General features: G+C 46.0%; 1 protein-coding gene across 1 annotated transcript in view; it reads right to left on the bottom strand.

Moving 5' to 3' along the window:
• The window catches only part of LOC144506771 (uncharacterized), a 68813-nt gene extending 48214 nt beyond the window's left edge, over positions 1-20599 (bottom strand). Inside the window, exons 1-5 of the mRNA XM_078233129.1 lie at positions 20518-20599; positions 19444-20081; positions 12776-13046; positions 10706-10853; positions 7892-8085 (exon numbers count right to left, since the gene is read on the bottom strand). Of these exons, the coding sequence (XP_078089255.1) occupies positions 7892-8085; positions 10706-10853; positions 12776-13046; positions 19444-20074 (1244 nt within the window). The 5' untranslated portion in view covers positions 20075-20081; positions 20518-20599. The remainder of the gene's footprint in view (positions 1-7891; positions 8086-10705; positions 10854-12775; positions 13047-19443; positions 20082-20517) is intronic.
• Between the last annotated feature and the right edge of the window lie 340 nt (positions 20600-20939).

Below are 20939 nucleotides of genomic sequence, written 5' to 3' on the forward strand. Positions count from 1 at the left end.
TTATGTACAGTTGGGTGGCATAGTGGCAGAGTGGTTAGCACTGCTGCCTCACAGCTCCAGGGGCCCGGGTTCAATTCCTGGCTTGGGTCACTGTCTGTGTGGAGTTTGCACATTCTCCCCGTGTCTGCGTGGGTTTCCTCCAGGTGCTCTGGTTTCCTCCCACAGTTCAAAGATGTGCGGGTTAGGTGGATTGGCCATGATAAATTGCCCAAAGTGACCTGGGATGTGTAGGTTAGAAGGATTCATGGGGTAAATGTGTGGGATTGTGGGGATAGGGCCTGGGGTGGGATTGTTGTCAGTGCAGACTCGATGGGCCGAATGGCCTCCTTCTGCATTGTAGGGATTCTATGTTCTATGTGTAAGAATTTAGAGGATGATGTCTATGTAATATATAAACTGCTTTTGTTCTGTACTATATACTTAACATACTAGGAGTCAATGGAAATGAATGGGAACCAATTTGCCTAATTTCTCCAATAGCTCAAAATTCCACTTCATATGATAATGCACTTAAATGTACAAAAATGTATTGATTTGGGTTTAGTGGCAAACATTTGGAGATGTACCCAAAATAGCCTAAATGCCTAAACACAGGTGGCTAGGTTTTCCTTTTTGGATTGCAGAGCTGTGTTGGCTTCAATTCCAGGTCAGGAATCCAAACTGGCCTTGACGGGGCATCTTCCCAGTCAAAGTTGCTTCTGGGAGTCCTGCTCAATTCAAGACAGCAGGCAGACCAGGGAAGCGGGAAGCTCACTCAGGGGGGTCTGCCGTGACGTGCAGCCAGTAAACCCACCGGTAGAGGAGGATGTTACTGAGGTAGGTGGGAGACCCCAAGGTCCGCAGCACTATAAAAACTGAAAGCTCACTTGTAGCCATAGCTGTGGCCATTTCATCCCTGGGAGTCTGTGCTGGGGTGACGGAGTGGAGGCCGGCTGCCGAGAGGCTGCCTCTGGTCCAATTCAGGACTCCGGCCTAAGCAGGCAGAGGAGGGGATCTGTGAGCTGTCGGTGGGGTGCACCATAGGAAGCATCCTTTCTGGTATGGCTCCTGCTTTGCCCAAGAAACTACAAAGGGTTGTGAACATAGCTCAGTCCATCATGCAAACCAGCCAACTTTCCAAAGCTTCTTTGGCAGCAACTTCCAACCCCGCCACCTCCACCACACTGAAGATATTTTTAAAAGTTTTTTATTTATTAATGTCACAAGTCGGCTTAGAACAAAGCCACCATGAAAATCCCCTAGTCGCCACACTCCGGCGCCCTTTCGGGTACACTGAGGGAGAATTTAGCACGGCCAATCCACCTAACCAACATGTCTTTTAGACTGTGGGAGGAAACCGGAGCACCCGGAGGAAACCCATGCAGACACGGGGAGAACGCGCAAACTCCACACAGACAGTGACCCAAGCCGGGAATTGAAGCCAAGTCCCTGGCGCTGTGAGGCAGCGGTGCTTACCATTGTGCCACCGTGCCGCCCATGGAGAGAGGATTGTAGGGCTGCTGCTTCAGGTTAATGGCTGTATCTTTCAGTGCAGAAGCTCTCTGGACCAGAAGAAGGTTGGTCTGAGGGTCCCAGACCTTTGGAACAACTGCGAGTCAGATTGGAAACAACTGGTTCTGTGAAGCATGGAGGGACAATCCTGCTCCTCCTAGCCCCACTAAAGTCAAGCCAAACCTACCTGTTTCCTCTTCAGCCTAACCAGCAGCTAATACTTGGGTAGAGTGGGCATTGTCCACCTTGCAGCCTGTGCCCAGTTCAATCGAAAATGAGCAATGGATGCCTGTTGGTGTTCTTTATTTGGTCAGCTGTGCACCATCTCCAAATGGCCAATTTGAGAGCCCCAATGGAATGGAAGTGACACAACAGCAACAGCAAGCGGCCATTTCCCAGGCTGGCTGGCCCAGGTCTACCTATCAGGAAGCCCTAAAAATTCAACCAGCCATTATTGGGAGACACTGAACGGTACCGGAGGCAATACAGCCGAGGATTTACGGGCTTCAGCTCTTGCCTCTTGGCATTGTGATCGAACCTTGTGATACACCAGTCCCAACTAGAGGGAAAATATGATTTTCTCATTCCTCAGAGTCACTTGATTAAACGCTGCCTCAGCCTCTTGTATCTTTTCTGGTCGGAAATCTGTTAGGAGGATATAATCACTCCAGGAAGCGGCTGTAAAGGAACAGTGCTTTATTGCACAAAACAAAGTGAAGCAAAAACCACAAGCCTGTGGTGAACACAACCGGTCCCAACAGGGACAATGGAATAATGGACCCGCTCAGGGGCCTGCTTTATACAGGACTCAGTATACGAGCTCCACCTGGATGGTTAATTACCAATCCTCAGGGAGCTCATATTCAATGAGTCCTACAGGGAGGTCAATCAGTGACTCCCCGTGCAAGTCCTAGGGGTTATCACAGAGGAATTGCAAGCAACCACTCCAGATGCACAGCACTTCACCACCTAGGAAGCTTTTATCCCCTTTCTGCCCATAATAACAATCCTGTGGAACCTTCCTTGATTCAATAGTTCTACTGTAAACTGACAACAGTTATGGCTTTATTACTTTTAATTATAGCAAAGGATTTTATTGGTGGTCTGATGATAGTCTCACTGTATTACTAGAAATTCACACTGATGTGACAGCTCCGGCTCAGATTGTAGCAGTCTTGCCTGTGAATTAGTAGGCTATTTGTAGGAGACAGTAGCGGGTAGCACAGTGGTTAGCACTGCTGCTTCACAGCACCAGGGACCCAGGTTCGATTCCTGGCTTGGGTCACTGTCTGTGTGGAGTTTGCACGTTGTCTGCGTGGGTCCCCTCCGGGTGCTCTGGTTTTCTCCCACAGTCCGAAAAACGTGATGGTTAGGTGCATGGACTCGAACAGGCACAGGACTGCGGCGACTAGGGGAATTTCACAGTAACTTCATTGCAGTGTTAATGTAAGCCTTACTTGTGACTAATAAATTAACTTTAACTTTATCTAAACCGACCCCCCAATGCAACGCTGCATTGTGAGAGGTGTTGCCTTACTGATGAGGTTAAACTGAGGCCCTGGCTGCCCGATGTGGAAGATCCCATGCCAATATTTAGAAGATGAGCATGAGGAGTTAACCCCTGTTTCCCGGTCGATATCTAGCCCTCGATTACTGCAAATCTAGGTGCCGCCCTGCTTAATCATAGAATCAAAGAATCTACAGCATGGAGACAGGCCCTTTGGCCCAAACTGGTCCACGCCAACCAAAATGCCCATCTAAGCTAACCCCATTTGCCTCCATTTGGCCCATATCCCTCTAAACCTTTCTTATCCATGTATCTGTCCAAATGCCTTTTAAATGTTGTCAATATCCCTGCCTCAACACTTTCTCCGACAGCTCATTCTACATACATACCATCCTTTGTGTTAAGAAGTTGTTCCTCAGGTTCCCATTAATTCTTTCCCCTCCTAACTTAAACCTATGCCCTCTTGTTCTTAATTCCTCAACACTGGGAAACAGACTGAGTGCATTCATCTTATCCATGCCTCTCATGATCTTGTACACCTCTATAAGATCACCCCTCAGTCTCCTACACTCCAAAGATATAAGCCTTAGACTGCCCAACCTTAACGTACATTCATTCATACATTGTCCCTTACTTCGTGCTAGTTTCATAGACGTGAAACCTTGAGGTGGGAATGTATTCAATCTGAGCTGGGCTTGCGGATTCCAATCCACTGGTGGCCCAGTGGTTAGCACTGCTGCCTCAGAGCGCCAGGGACCCGGGTTCGATTCCCGGCTTGGGTCACTGTCTGTGCAGAGTCTGCACGTTCTCCCTGCGTCTGCGTGGGTTTCCTCCGGATACTCTGGTTTCCTCCCACAGTCTGAAATACGTGCAGGTTAGATGCATTGGCCATGCTAAATTCTCCCTCAGTGTACCCGGACAGGCGCCGGAGTGTGGCGACTAAGGGATTTTCACAGCAACTTCATTGCAATGTTAATGTAAGAAAATAAATAAATCTGGTACTGCCCAGCTCTTTGTAAATCCATTAATTTGTACATTGTCCCTTACAAAAGAGCTGATATCAGATCATGCGGGTGCACTTTGTGCTAGTTTCATAGACATAGAATTCTACAATGCAGAAGGAGGCCACTCAGCCCATCGAGTCTGCACCGACCACAATCCCACCCAGACCCTATTCCCATAAGCCCTCGTATTTACCCTGCTAATCCCCTGGCACTAAGGGTAATTGAGCATGGCCAATTAACCTAACCCTCACATCTTTGGACTGTGGGAAGAAACTCGAGCGCCCAGAGGAAACCCACACAGACACGGGGAGAATGTGCAAACTCCACACAGAGCTTGAAGTGGGAATGTCTTACTTCAATCGGAGCTGGGGTTGCAGATTCCAACGCACTGATACCTTGCGCGTTACCCCTACACAATCCCACTCTCTGAACAACCACCCAGAACAAACTACAAATTAATATCCGGGCTTTGTTTCAAATTAATATTGCAACGAATTACCCCGAGTGGGCTAATTGTTTCAGGACATTTGACAGGCCCGACAAAAGAGGAGAACATAGAGGTCTTTACGATGTCAAAAAATCCCTTCATCAGGTGCACATTAAGGAAAATGATTCCATTTGCATCCTCTAAGGACATCCTGAACTGTTCTGTTGCTATGGTTCCCATTAACATTGGTAACCTTTGAGAACCTACCATTGTGAAAGCAATTGGAGCCATTAAGCTTGAGTTCCTTTGGAGGTGTGATAAGACATTACATAAATCTAACCGTTTGCTTTAGATTTAACAAAAACAATTATTTTGGGGATTTGGTTTTTGATGCCAATGTCCACCCAGTGTCGTTGAGAAGGTGATGGTGATGGACATTTGCTCTCTAGGTGATTTCTATCTCTGGTGTCATTTTTCTTCATTACAATTAAGAGTTGCTAAATTGGCAAGAGGGATGGTCAGTAAGTTCTTAAATTTTGCCCAAGTTAGAGAAACAGGCAATGTGGAAATTATATGGAAACAATCCAATTTGTCAGACTGTAATACCCCCGTCCCCAAAAAGATATGAATGTAATTTGATTCTGTCGTGGAAAAATTGCAAACACAGAAATTCTCCACAACTTAATAAAGTTTTAGTTCATTTATTAGTGTCACAAGTAGGCTTACATTAACACTGTAATGAAGTTACTGTGAAAATCCCCCAGTTGCCACACACCGACACCTGTTCAGGTACACTGAGGGAGAATTTAGCATGGCCAATTCACCTAACCAGCACGTTTTTTAGACTGTGGGGCGAAACCCATGCAGACATGGAGAGAATATGCAAACTCCGCGCAGACAGTGACCCAAGCCGGGAATCGACCCCGGGTCCCTGGCCCTCTGAGGTACCAGTGCTAAGCGCTGTGAGGCACCAGTGCTAACCACTGTGCCACCATGCCACCCGACTAGCTGAAGGTGCTGGGCATGGGGTCAGCATTTCTGATGATTTTAAGATGTGTATAAATTGGGTCATTGTGACTAATTATTGATATCTTAAATTTATGAATTATTGAATTAGAAAGTGTGTAGCTTATCAGAGAACATTGAGAATTTAATTGTAAGAATAGGATCTTATACCTCTTTCTGTATAGCTGCCACGATTCTGGTGAATATATCACTTGTAGCTAACAGTACCCAAAACTTCAATCTAGATCCCAAAGATTCTGAGCATTAAGTATTTCTTCTTTCTTGACTTCAAGTTCATTTTGACTTGATGTTTAGTCTGTTATCCTGGGTTTGTCTTAGGATTTGTTAGCTTCTTATTCTGGAAGAGATCTTGCTGGTGGCAATGGTCTTTGATCAAAGGATATTTATTTACATGTTAATGATTTACAAAGATTAAATGGGCTGACACGGTGGCTAGCACTGCTGCCTCACAGCGTCAGGGACCCAGGTTCAATTCCAACCTTGGCTGACTGTATGTGTGGCGTTTGCACATTCTCCCCGTGTCTGTGTGGGTTTCCACTGGGTGCTCTGGTTTCCACCCACAGTCCAAAGATGTGCAGGTTAGGTGGATTGGCTATGCTAAATTGGCCCTTAGTGTCAGGGGGACTAGTAGGGGTAAGTACGTTGCAGGGATAGGGCCTGGGTGGATTGTTGCCGGTGCAAACCCGGTGTGCCAAATGGTCCGCATTGTAGCGAATCTATAAAATAAAGGTAACTGAAAGCCAGAGCTGCCCTCTGAGTGGGAGACATTGCTGTGACATAGCTTCTTTTGCACATGCTCAGTATGCTCTCATCAAAGCATTAACCCTTTACTCTACATTTAGCGGCTGGAATTTCCGATGTCGGACACCCCGCCACGGCTGCCAGCGAGAATGGAGAATCTGGCACTCAGCCAAATCTCCATTCACTGCAGAGGGACCAGAGAATCCCAGCCACAGGCAAGGTTGGGGAATCCCGTCCTGTATCTGATTTTAAGAATTGATTTGGATTTTTATAATATCAGTTGTGAGCAATGCTCCTTGGTGTTAAATCAATTGCTTACATTTAGCATTCATTCTTATAGCTGGCTGATCAGTACATGTAAAGAAAGCACAGCAAGGCACAGAGAGAGCAATGTTATGTTCAGTTCAGAGACACTAAGTGGTGTTCAACTTCAATTATGAAAGCCACTGAGGAACACCTTATTCACCATGAGATTCTTGCTATCATTGAGCATATAATAGGTTTCAAAAGAAGCCACTGTAACTGTCATCCCTTTTTTTTTTGAAGTAACAACATTTAATTTGCTGCATAAACAGAAAATGCTGGAAAATCTCAACAGGTCTGAGAGTATCTGTGGAGCAATTTGCAATTGCTTTATCTCTACATTCGCTGCCTTTGTCAAAAAAGGCGTGACATTCCTGCATCTGCTCATAAGCACACAACCCAATGATACTGGCCATTTCTGTACTTGCTATCCCATGTTTCTGTGGTCATTCCTTTCAATGGATAGGTCCTTTTCGTTAATGATTTACAGAAGTGCAATATCATTGGCCAGAATTTTACCGTCCCGCCCGCCATGGGAATGGGAGCGGGCGAGGGGTGGACAATGGAAAGGTCTGTTGACCTCGGGCGGGTTTCGGGACGAGCGAGGCTGTAAAGTCCCGCCCATTGTGTGTGAAAAGGTGTGATTCTGCAGCCTGGATAGGCTATCATCCTGTTGAAAGGATGGGCGGCACGGTGGCACAGTGGTTAGCACTGTGCCCTCGCAGTGCCAGGGATCCAGGTTCAATTCCCAGCTTGGGTCACTCTCTGTGTGGAGTTTGCACATTCTCCCCGTGCCTGCGTGGGTTTCCTCCAGGTGTTCCGGTTTCCTCCCACACTCCAAAGATGTGCGGTTTAGGTGGATTGGCCATGCTAAATTGACCCTACTGTCATGGGGATTAGGAGGGCAAATACGTGGGGTTCTGGCCTGGGTGAGAGTGTGGTTTGTGCAGTGTGGAGTGGCCGAATGGCCTCCTTTTGGATTGTAGGGATTCTATGAAAATTGTGATTAGTTCTTCCAGTCCTTCAGTCACCCAACAAAACAAAAGCAGAATGCTAACCAGACACTGGTTCACGAAGAACAATACAGTAAAACAAACTGCAAACAACACTGGAAACTTCAGAATGCATTTTCTATTTTAATGGAAGTAATTCAAGGTGAGTTAGGCCAAGCAGGGACAACAATAAGTCTACATTTGAAATAAATTTGATGCATTCATTATTATCAAAGACAGCTTTATCTGACTTCATAAAAGGCTGGGCATACAGTAAAGAAAATTCACTAACTTATTATGAAGACTAATCTTCAAACTCTATGTTAACAGCTGTTGAAAGTAACTTCATTGGTTCCCATTTATGGAGATGTAATTTTTGTCAATTAATTGCTTGCCGCATCAAACAGTGGGATTCATTACTCTCCCTGCAAACAAGACACTAACGATATTGTGGTCAACAATTAGTAGGAGGAAAGGTCTATTAAATATATATTCAGGGTTAAAAACTGCTGACGTTAGGGTAATTTCAACTCCCGTAACTGCTGTAGCTTTTGTCCCCTTTTCATCGACCTTCAGCACTGCCTCATGTGTCACCTATAAGAACAAGGAACCATGAAATCTGATTAATAGAAGCAGCTTGCATTTTTAAAGTTTCATGCGCCCTTTTCACACCAGTCTTTATAATCCAGCAACTAGAAAATCCGGTAATTTAAAAACAATATTCCTGAGATGTGAAAAGGCCTCTCATGAATTGAATCATAGAATCCATTGAATCCCTACAGTGCAGAAGGAGGCCATTCAGCCCATTGAGTCTGCACCGACCACAATCCCAAACTTCACACTGACAGTGACCGAAGACGTGAATCGAACCCGGGTCCCTGTGAGGCAGCAGCGCTAACCACCGTGTCACCGTGAATTGAATCGTAGTATTACATAGTATGTACAGCACAGAAACAGTTGCCGGAATTTTACCGCCTCACCCGCCTGAGGCTCGTAAGATCTGAGGCCAATAAAGAATGCCGTTCTGCGAGCCTCGCCTGCCCCCATTCCGGGGCAGGTGTGCTGGTAAAATTCCGGCAAGTGAGCAGAGTTCTCCCATGGTCCCGCTGCCATGTTCAATGGTGGGTGGGGTGGAATTTGGTGGATGTGAATTTCCTGTGTTATCTTCTGCTGGTTCCCGCCATGGGAGTTTGGGAAACTTCCTGGAGGCTGGCATGAAACTGATTGGCATCTGGCTAATGGGACGCCAATGAGGACCCAACTGGGACCTTCCACCCATGCCTGAACCTCCGCGATGCCAGCAGGAAAACACACCGGTTGAAACCACGCCAGGAACGTTGTGGTGTGCAGGCGTCACAACTCATAGAAACGTAGAAAATAGGAGCAGGAGGAGGCCATTCAGCCCTTCGAGCCTACTTAGCCATTCATAATGATCATGGCTGATCATCCAACTCAATAGCCTGATCCTGCCTTCTCCCCATTTCCTTTGCACCTCTTCACCCCAAGTGCTATATCTAACTGCTTCTTGGAAACATAGAGGGTGGGATTTTCTGACCGCGCTTCCCCAAGGCCAGAAATTCATGCCCAAGGTTAATGGACATTTGCTTGATGCGTGTCCCGCTCGCCAAGATTCTTGTGATGGGTGGGACGGGAAAATTCAGCCCACAATGTTTTGGCCTCATCTACTTCGTGTGGTAGTGAATTCCACAGGCTAACCATTCTCTGGGTGAAGAGATTTCTCCTCATCTCTGTCCTAAACCTAAGTCCTCTGTCCTAAGTCTGAAAGATGTGCTGGTTAGGGTGCATTGGCCATATTAAATTCTCCCTCAGTGAACCCAAACAGGCGCGGGAGTGTGGCGACTAGGGGATTTTCACAGTAACTTCATTGCTGTGTTTATGTAAGCCTACTTGTGACACTAATAAATGAACTTAAACTTAAACGGTCTACCCTGTATCCTCAGACTATGATCCTTGGTTCTGGACACCCCCACCATGGGAACATTCTTTTATGTATTCACCCTGTCTAGCCCTGTTAGAATTTTATAGGTTTCTAAGAGATCCCCCCTCACTATAGTTATATCCCCCGACACTATAGTTAAGAAAGCCCACCAACGCCTCTACTTTCTCAGAAGACTAAGGAAATTTGGCATGTCAACTACGACTCTCACCAACTTTTACAGATGCATCATGGAAAGCATTCTTTCTGGTTGTATCATAGCTTGGTATGGCTCCTGCTCTGCCCAAGACCGCAAAGAACTACAAAAGGTCGTGAATGTAGCCCAGTCCATCACGCAAACCAGCCTCCCATCCATTGATGTCTACACTCTGTCTACACTTCCTGCTGCCTCAGCAAAGCTGCCAGCATAATTAAGGACCCCACACACCCCGGACATTCTCTCTTCCACCTTCTTCCTTCGGGAAAAAGATACAAAAGTCTGAGATCACGTACCAACCGACTCAAGAACAGCTTCTTCCCTGCTGCTGTCAGACTTTTAAATGGACTTACCTTGCATTAAGTTGATCTTTCTCTACACCCTAGCTATGACTCTAACACTACATTCTGCACTCTCTCGTTTCCTCCTCTATGAACGATATGCTTTGTCTGTATAGCGTGCAAGAAACAATACTTTTCACTGTATGTTAATACATGTGACAATAATAAATCAAATCAAATCAAATCAAACCATTCTTCTGAACTCCAGTGAATACAACCTGAACAATTCCTGGGGTTGCTTCTGGAGTTGGGATGGAGGAGTCCAGCAACACTGAACCCCAGAACACCACAGCAGTGGGTGAGGGGAGCATCTGCATACTTCCAGACTCAGAATGTTCCTGAAAATCCATCTTCTTTCTGAAGAGGTTCATCTTTCAGTCCAGAGTGCTCCCAGAGATCCATCTTCATGTCCTGGAGGTTGGTATTCTTTCCTCAATAATGGGTCAGTGATGCTGGGTGCCTGGATTCCTATGTCGCTTCATAGATTACAAGACAATGTCAATACAAGGGGACAATGGACCATGTGTTTGCTTGTAGCAATTGCAGATTGTTATCACGGATTGTCCCTGGTTTTGGACCAAGGTTTACGCAGGCCAACAAGGTGAAAATGGTTATGCTTCATGGGTGGCATGGTGGCACAGTGGTTAGCACTGGTGGGTGGTGTCTCTATTTGTTAGCGTGCAAGAAACATTCAATATTGATGGTTTTTCAGTATTTTACCTTAGATACTTGTAGAGGATCGTTCTCAGATATTCCAGAAAGGTTTGCATCATTGGAAAACACATCTGTGATACCCATTGACTTCAGCAGTTCGTTAAGCGTGTAAGATTCCTTCAGCGACATCTTTGGCAAATGTAATCCTACAAAACTATTACAAACACAACAGGGATTACTTCACTCATCACTTCCTTATTAAATTTGTTGTCTTTCAGTTTTGTTTTTTCTGCCAACACATAAATGAAAAAGCAACAATATAAACTGATAAGGTGGTAAGTCTGCATTGTGTATATACATATTTAATATGCATTAATTATCAAGGGCGGCATGGTGGCACAGTGGTTAGCACTGCTGCTTCACAACGCGAGGCCGGAATTGAACCAGGGACCCAGTTTCAATTCCGGCCTCGGGTTAGTGTCTGTGTGGAGTTCGCACGTTCTCCCCATGTCTGCGTGGGTTTCCTCCGGGTGCTCCGGTTTCCTCCCACGGTCCTAAGATGTGTGGGTTAGGTTGATTGGCCATGCTAAATTGACCCTTAGTGTCAGGGGGACTAGCAGGGTAAATATGCGGGGTTACGGAGATAACAGGTGGGATTGTGGTTGGTGCAGACTTGATGGGCCAAATGGCCTCCTTCTGCACTGTAGGGATTCTATGATTCTAAGTAAAACACAGTTTATCTTGAGCACGGAAACTTAAAGATAGCAGCCAGACTGGACTTCTGTAAATGGTCACTTGTTCCTCATCCTCAGGCTGCTTTGATGTATTGGAGGAATCGTGCTTCCTATGAATGAATTGGACTTATTCTGGTAAGGCGTACTCAACTCACAAGCTCAGACTTTGGAACTACTGGGAGAACAAGAACCAAAAGGAAAGGAATGGGGGGATGGGGGAGTGGAGGGAGGCTCTGGGAATTGTTGCATTTTTCATGCATGAATGAGAGACAGATTTATGATACAAAAAATAAAATTGCAACCTCAAAGGATCATGAGGGGATGGAGATTTAGGGCGGGATTTTCCAACCGCCCTTGCCCCAAAACCGGAAAATCCCGCCTGAGGTCAACGTGCCTTTGCATGGTCCGTGTCCTGCCCACTACGATTCCCATGGCAGGTGGAAAAATTCCGCCTTTAGGCATTCAACTATTACACCACAAAAGGAATTCTTCTTTCAAAAAAAAAAATATATATTCCTGGGATTTGAGCACTGCTGGCAAGACAAGTATTTACTGTCCATTCCTGAGTGCTCATGAGAATGTGGCTATGGCCCTTTTTTGGACCCCTACCCCCTCCAAACTCCAAACCATCCCTACCTGCCCCCATGAGTGCCTGGGTAGTGAATGTGCTCTCAGAATGCTCATAAATCAAAACCTTCACTGTTTTGAGCACCAACAATGAAAGAACAGCACTGTACATAGAAGTTAGGATGGTATGTGATTTGGGTGGGAACATGGAGGTAATGATGCTCCCATGTATCTGCACTGCTGCCTCACAGTGCCAGGGGCTCGGGTTCGATTCCCAGCTTGGGTCACTGTCTGTGCGGAGTCTGCACGTTCTCCCCGTGTCTGCGTGGGTTTCCTCCGGGTGTTCCGGTTTCCTCCCACAGTCTGAAAGACGTGCTGGTTAGGTGCTTGGCCATGCTAAATTCTCCCTCAGTGTAACCGAGCAGGCGCCGGAGTGTGGCGACTAGGGGATTTTCACGGTGGCTTCAATTTAAGCCTACTTGTGACACTAACAAATAAAAAACTTTAAAAAAAAATCTTCTGTGGTTGGAGGTGGTGGGATTGGAAGGTGTTGCCAAAGAAGCTTTGGAAAGTTGCAACAGTGCATGCTATAAATCATACACACTGAAGCCACGGTGTGCCAGTGATGGAGGGAGATTAGATTAGTGGATGAGTGTCTGAGGGGGGGGGTAAGGAATTAAGGCCTTACAATCAAAAGGAAGTGGATGATTAGAAATTTGTTGCAAAAACGAGAATGTTTTGTGCTTTTGTGAAGTTGAATGGAGCAAATCACCTGCCAGCTCAGAGCTAGAAAATAATTGCATTTAACTTGATTTGACTGATGGAATGAACATACCAAGGGCGTAATGAATAAAAGAAGTGTTGAAAATGACCAACGGTAAGATTTTGTTCCACTTCTGCTAATTTTCCTGGGGCTGGTAGAATCAACACCAGGGAAGCATTCCCATTATAGGGAACACTGATCACATCGCTGGAAAGTTGGTCGTCATAACCAGCGTGATACATCCCCGTCTCCTCCATCATTTGAACATTCACTGTTGTTGTGTCATCGACGTGGAAGTCGGCTTCGTAAGTATTCCGAGGATCAAAAGATTTCGTCCAGCTGCCTACGAGAATCAGAGAGAATTAGATCGCTTGCTGACCTGTGTGAACAAAAGAACCACAGAAATGATACAGCAAAGAAGCCGTTTGGCCCATCCAGTCCATGCTGACCCAAAGACATCCTTTCTAATCCCATGTTCCTGCACAGGGTCCATAGCCCTGCCTTTTCCTGCACATGGTCCATAGCCCTGCCTCTTCCTGCACATGGTCCATAGCCCTGCCTCTTCCTGCACATGGTCCATAGCCCTGCCTCTTCCTGCACATGGTCCATAGCCCTGCATCTTACAGCACATGGTCCATAGCCCTGCCTCTTCCTGCACATGGTCCATAGCCCTGCATCTTACAGCACATGGTCCATAGCCCTGCCTCTTCCTGCACATGGTCCATAGCCCTGCATCTTCCTGCACATGGTCCATAGCCCTGCCTCTTCCTGCACATGGTCCATAGCCCTGCCTCTTCCTGCACATGGTCCATAGCCCTGCCTCTTCCTGCACATGGTCCATAGCCCTGCATCTTCCTGCACATGGTCCATAGCCCTGCCTCTTCCTGCACATGGTCCATAGCCCTGCCTCTTCCTGCACATGGTCCATAGCCCTGCATCTTCCTGCACATGGTCCATAGCCCTGCCTCTTCCTGCACATAGTCCATAGCCCTGCATCTTCCTGCACATGGTCCATAGCCCTGCCTCTTCCTGCACATGGTCCATAGCCCTGCATCTTCCTGCACATGGTCCATAGCCCTGCCTCTTCCTGCACATAGTCCATAGCCCTGCATCTTCCTGCACATGGTCCATAGCCCTGCCTCTTCCTGCACATAGTCCATAGCCCTGCATCTTCCTGCACATGGTCCATAGCCCTGCCTCTTCCTGCACATGGTCCATAGCCCTGCATCTTCCTGCACATGGTCCATAGCCCTGCCTCTTCCTGCACATAGTCCATAGCCCTGCATCTTCCTGCACATGGTCCATAGCCCTGCCTCTTCCTGCACATAGTCCATAGCCCTGCATCTTCCTGCACATGGTCCATAGCCCTGCATCTTCCTGCACTGAAGGTGAAAATTCAGGTACTCTGTAAATGAGTTCAGTGCTTCTCCCTCCAACATCAATTCAGGCAGCAAATTCCAGACACGCGCCGCCCTCTACATAAAAAAGTTTTTCCTCACATCCCCACCAATCCTTCTGCCACTTAGCTTGAACCCTCTTCCAAGGGAAACAGGTTCCTCCTCTCTACTCTCTCCCTCCCCCTCACAATTTTGTATATCTCAATCATGTCACCCCTCAGCCCTCTCTGGTCCAAGGGAAACAACCCCAACCCCTCTAATCTCTCCTCATAGCTACAATTCTCCAACCCTGGCAGGATTTGAGTCAATCTTCTCTGCACTCTCTCCAGAGCAATTACATCCTTCCTGTAATGTCAAAATCACAGCTTGGTATGGTTCCTGCTCTGCCCAAGACCGCAAGAAACTACAAAAGGTCGTGAATGTAGCCCAATCCATCATGCAAACCAGCCTCCCATCCATTGACTCGGTCTACACTTCCCGCTGCCTCGGCAAAGCAGCCAGCATAATTAAGGACTCCACGCACCCCGGACATTCTCTCTTCCACCTTCTTCCTTCGGGAAAAAGATACAAAAGTCTGAGGTCACGTACCAACCGACTCAAGAACAGATTCTTCCCTGCTGCTGTCAGACTTTTAAATGGACTTACCTTGCATTAAGTTGATCTTTCTCTACACACTAGCTATGACTGTAACATTACATTCTGCACTCTCTCATTTCCTTCTCTATGAACGGTACGTTTTGTCTTGCACGCAAGAAACAATACTTTTCACTGTATGTTAATACATGTGACAATAATAAATCAAATCAAAAATGTTGAACTGCACACAATACTCCAGTTGTGGCCTCACCAGTGTCTTATACAGTTCTATCATTAAAGTTTATTTATTAATGTCACAAGTAGGCTTACAGTAACACAGCAATGAAGTTACTGTGAAAATCCCCTGGTCGCCCCACTCCGGTGCCTGTTCGGGTACACTGAGGGAGAATTTAGCACAGCCAATGCACCTAACCAGTGCATCTTTCAGACTGTGGGAGGAAACCGGAGCACCCGGAGGAAACCCACACAGACACGGGGAGAACATGCAGATTCCGCACAGACAGTGGCCCAAGCCGGGAATCCAACCTGGCTCCCTGATGCTGTGAAGCATCAGTGCTAACCACTGTGCCACCGTGTCTCCCTACTTTTGTATTCCATAGCTCTGCCAATGAAGGAGAGCATTCCATATGCCTTCTTTACAACCTTATCTACTTGCACTGCTACCTTTAGGGATCTGTGCACTCGCATGCCAAGATCTCTCAACAAGAAATTTCTTCCCTTCTCGAATGCTAATAAAAAGAAGTTCACATTGCTCCCCTGCACACTATGATTATCATCCTGTTCAACACATTGATGTTTGCTTTATAGTCACAATCATTCTAACGTACCCAAAGGCACCAAGAAAGATTGGAAATGAACATCAAGACGTTAACCAGCTTGCTTCCAGAAACCCGCAGAGGGATTTGAACCTCAGCCAGCGCAGGTGTAGAACTATTCGCCACTTCCAGTCGACATGGATTTTGCTGCAAACACTCAGAAGTAAAAGAAAGTAAACTCGATAGAAATGTCACAAAGAGTTCATGGCCAATTACAGGATCTTAGGCAGTAGATATGTTTGCAAAAACCAGATCAAAATTATTCCTTGCGAAGCAGGTTTTCCCATTAAATGCATGAAACATCAGGAGATGTGATCCCAAACCAATATTTCCAGCCCCGATATGTAACATAAACTAACATCAAAAAGGCATCTGGAGTGTGTGTTAATTGTATGTTAATTACATTGTTAGGATACACAGGTGAAGGTCTTTGAGTACTTAAGTACTTTGAATACAGAGAATCCTCACAGTGCAGAAGGAGGCCATTCAGCCCATTGAGTCTGCACCCAACTCTCCAACAGAGCAGCTTACCCAGGCTTATCCCCTTAACCCCACATATTTACTCCGCCAGTCCCCCTAACCCACATATCCTGGGAAAACAAGGGTCAATTTAGCACGGCTATTCCACCTAACCCGTACATCTTTGGAGTGTGGGAGGAAACTGGATCATCCGAAAGAAAGCCACGCAGACACGGGAAGAACGTGCAAACTCCACACAGTCACCCGAGGCCAGAATTGAACCCAGGTCCCTGGCGTGTCACCGTGCCACCCACATATTAATAGGACTAGCTGGGACACTGGAGGTGTGGGAGAAGGGTTGTATGACTGAGCAAAGACAATGAACTCTCTAACTCTCTGGATAAAGAAAAGCTCTGTGTCTTGGTTTCCGTTTCACTACTGATTTGGATCCTCTTAACAGTGCGGTGGTGTTGATCGAGGTCAGAACCATCGGGCACCTCGTCAAAGTCCTGGGGTGAATGAGATGGCGAGTGGCTGTGGGCTGTTCCTTGGTCTGTATCATGGCTGCTATGAAACATGCAGAGTCCGTGGCGCAGATCTAGAAGAATGTACTCTTCGCTTTTGACCAGAGGAACATGTTCCAAGGTTGCTGGGGTAGGCGGGTGGGAGCGAGGGGGAGATGCATGTTGGATGGTGTGGTGGTTGGGGTAGAGACCAAACCTAAACCAAAAGTTGTAGAGAATTGACTAACAGGCCTTTTATTGATTTGCTCAGCCAATAACTATGCAGCTAGTTACAAAAACACTTTGGTACCTGGTTCTCAATTCCTCGATAATTGAGTTAGTTAGGTACTACTTAAAGCAGAAAATTTGAAAACTATTTCATAACAAAACTACTGTATTCAGGATTACTTAAAATGAATTAGAGGTGTATTTATTTTGCTGTTGATAAACATAATCAATTGCTTAGTTGCTTATCTGTGAAGATGACAACTCCTCGAATTTTAAGAGTAATAGTTTCCACACAGGCCTTGTCATGAGAGCACCAACCATCCACTGAGGAAGTGGGATATGGTGGATGCTTTGCATTTGGGCCTACCATTTTTTGCCATTCTAAAACTGAGTGCTTTGTTCATCGGCAGTGAATTGCTTTGACACTTCCTGGGATTATGGGATGCAAGTTCTCTCTCTTTTGCTTTAGGTATCCATTGAGAACGTTTCAGTGGAGTTTTGTAGCTCAGTCGTGGAGGGTAAAATGCAGCGAGCTGTTCCACAGTCCATTGACATCAGTTCGACCATTAAATCCCACTGGTGTAAAATTCCGCCCACAGTTTCTTTGTTATATATCATTTTTAAAAAACATTTTGACAGGTGCCTCTTATATTTTCACTGGAAATATTCTCATTTATCTTTTACATAATAAAACCTGGGATACTAGCAATCGGGGGTTTACTCAGCCAACAACGAGAGCAGAGCATTAAATAGTCAAAAGGCGACTGCTGAAGCATCCTGGATATTAGCTGATGTTAATCAGGAGGGGGTTTGAGAAATGTTTGATTCTGCTTGCACCTATCTTACTTCAAGTTTCTTCAGGATGACACTGGCTGCATTAGTGAAATATCAAACAATTGCACTGCCGAGGTGTTAACCATGGCTCATTGCTGGGACTTGGGCCTTTGCATCGGAAGGTTGGGGGTTTAAGTCTCACTGCAGTGCCTTAAGTACAAACACTAAACTGACACTCAAGTGTAGTACTGAAAGAGTGTTAAACTGTTGGATATGCTGGCTCTTGAATGAAGCATTAAACCATAGTCCCATTTTTCCTCTCGGGGGGGGGGAGGTGGGACACTGCTGGTTGGAATCCTGACAATGCCCCACTGACTGGGGCGTTGTGTCTACAACGGATTCCGAGGGGTGCCAAACCTTTCGCCATTCACCTGTCCCTCACCGCCGGTCCTGATAAGGTTCCCGTCAGGTTATTATACAGAATTGCCAATTTGAATGTAATTAGCAGGCTTGAAGCCCGATTCAAAGTCCTCTCACCATTCACCCGCCTCCTATCGACTCCCCCCCCCACCCCCCCACCCCCGCCCCAAACCGGGTCTGGCTCTGTCCTGAACAGACCCTGCCCTGGTCAGATCCCACCCCTCAGGCGGGGGGGGGGGGGGGGGGGGGGTGCATCTGGCCACATCCCGTCCATCTAAGTGAAAAGAAAGACCAAAAAAAAGGAAAAACAGAGGAGAGAAAAAATAGATAAAAGCAGAGACAGAGTAACAGGAGAGAAAAGAAAGATTGGCAAAGACAGAGCAGCACAAGAGGAGAGTGGGAGAGTCTCAAACAAAGGGACATAGCTACAAGATAAAGGGCCCATCATTTAAAACTGAGGTGTGTAGAAATGTCTTCTCGCAGAGGGTGGTGAATCTCTGGAATTCTCTGCCCCAAAGGATGGTGGAGGCTGGATCATTAGAAGTATTTAAAGTCGAGGTGGATAAATATTTGATAGATCGAGGAACAGAGGGTTATGGGGAAATGGCACAGAAAAGGAGTTGAGGCTGGCATTGATCAGCCATGATCGGATTGAATGTGGGGCAGGCCTGAAAGGCCTGGAGGCCACTCCTGCTTCTATTTCTTGTGTGACACAGGTAAAAAAGAAACAGAAGATCAGAGCGAGGAGCAGAACACAAGTGAAAGAGGGAGAAAAGCCAGAGATCATAGAACCCTACAGTGCAGAAGGAGGCCATTTGGCCCATCAAGTCTGCACCACCCACAATCCCATCCAGGCCCTACTCCCCTAACCCCATGCATTTATCCTAGCTAGGCCCCCTGACACCAAGGGGCAATTTAGCATGGCCAATCCACCCAACCCGCACATCTTTGGACTGTGGGAGGAAACCCACACAGACACGGGGAGAACATGCAGACTCCGTACAGACAGTGACCCAAGCCGGGGATCGAACCCGGGTCCCTGGAGCTGTGAGGCAGCAGTGCTAACCACCGTGCCACCATGCCGCCCAAACTGAAAGCAGTAGATGGAGGGAAGGAGAAAGAACACAGGATGAAAGGGAGGGATGAAACATCAAGATGACAGAAATTGCTAAGACAAAAGCTTCCTTAAGTTGCACAATGAAGAGGGATTTTGCTAGTGCGCAGTGAGACTTTCACTCTGGGAGCAAGTAAACTAAAAACAACACCCAGCTTTGATTGAAAAAAAAAAATCATTTGCTGAAGATTAATCTTTTAGACACCTAAACAAAGTAAATAAACGATTTTGCCAATTAATACCTCATCAAAGCTTAACTTTCCTGTATGTGACCAATCCTCAAATGACTGCATTCCTACAAACCCTTTACCCCAGCTCCCCAAAAACATTAATGTGAAATCATCATTAAGAAATGGTCTTACTCAAGATGCTATACCTTTCCATTATCCAAAGGCTCTTAAATATTTGTTTAACTTAACAAAAGAGGGTTTACCTTGGAACAAGACATAATTGAGAAGCAGCAGCACTGTTCTGGCATCGAGGCTTTTGATAAATTCTTGAATTTCGCCGTGTGTTTTCTTGCTCACGTAAGTATTGATCTGTTCTTTTGCTTTGTCTGTATCTTTGAAATTCACATTTATTGCCTCTGACTTGTAAAACTGCTTTGCATCCGCGACAAATTTCTGCTTAACATTAAACCCCTGCTGTATGTGCAGGGAGCTCCCCATCGTTAAATTTAGTTCGTTGTCTTCTCTGCTTAGCTTTTGCAGGAGAAATTTGAATGTCGCATGCACTTCTGCTGCATCATTCTGTGACATGTTGCTGTACCCGAGGACCCGTAGAAGCTGATCGCGCGTGTTCTCTCTCGCGCCCAAAGACAGCATGCTGAGTGCAGCAGAGATGCTTAATGGAGAAAAGAAGATATTCTTGGCAGCTGAGCTCGGCTGAGCGGCAATCTGTCTGTAGAGACGCAGGGCAAACTCTGTGTTTGCAGCTGCAAGTTTCAATGCAGAGAGTTGGCTTGGAATGTTTTCATTTGGTGCGACAGGTTTTCCATTAACACTGACTATTCCACTGTACAGCACGGTGAACAGCAGCAAGGCAATGGGCATCAGCTTCTCCATCTTTAACCTACAGAACAAAGAACAAACTTGTATTGAGGTACTTTGAGATTGTTCAACAATGAGCAGCCCTCATTTGACTCACATGTACATTTTGCAAAACCTCAATAACGAATGCTTAATAGGTCTCTGCAAGATGAGTTCATGTAATCATAGGATCTCTACAGTGCAGAAGGAGGCCATTTGAGCCTGCACCGACAACAATCCCACCCAGGCCCAATCCCCGCCACTAAAAGTGTATACCCCACTAAGGAGGAATTTAGCATGGCCAATCCACCTAACTTGCACATCTTTGGACTGTGGGAGGAAACCAGAGCACTCGGAGGAAATCCATGCAGACACGGGGAGAACGTGCAAACTCCACATAGACAGTGACCCAAGGCCAGAATTGAACCCAGGTTGCTGGCGCTGTGAGGCAGCAGTTCTCAAAATATTGTCAATCCTACCTGAAATTAAGCAGGCTGTTGGTACTTCACCTTTTTCCTTGCTCGTCCACAGTCCTTTGTGTTAAATGTCAATTTATACTACAGCAAATGCAAACAGCTCAGTTACACATTAATCAGCAAACTGACCTTTAGTCTGGCAGTTATCATTGCTATACAATGAAATTGGCATTGTAACTACATTTCTTACCACTTTGTGCTTAGCTGAATATGACATAAAGCATTTTCTGACTATTGTATAAATATAATATTTCATATTTTTGCATTTTCCCCTCTTTTATTGTAAACTGATATCCCCCAATTATAATGTTCTGAATAAATTGTAAGCCATTTATTACTGGACAATGTTAAAGTTTTATTGTTAGTTTCCACTTTTTAATGTGAGACTGTAGTTGTAGTTGTTTACCAGGCTGATTCCAGGGATG

This window comes from Mustelus asterias, chromosome 18 (genome assembly GCF_964213995.1).
Source record: "Mustelus asterias chromosome 18, sMusAst1.hap1.1, whole genome shotgun sequence".
In the NCBI taxonomy this organism is placed as follows: Eukaryota; Metazoa; Chordata; class Chondrichthyes; order Carcharhiniformes; family Triakidae; genus Mustelus; species Mustelus asterias.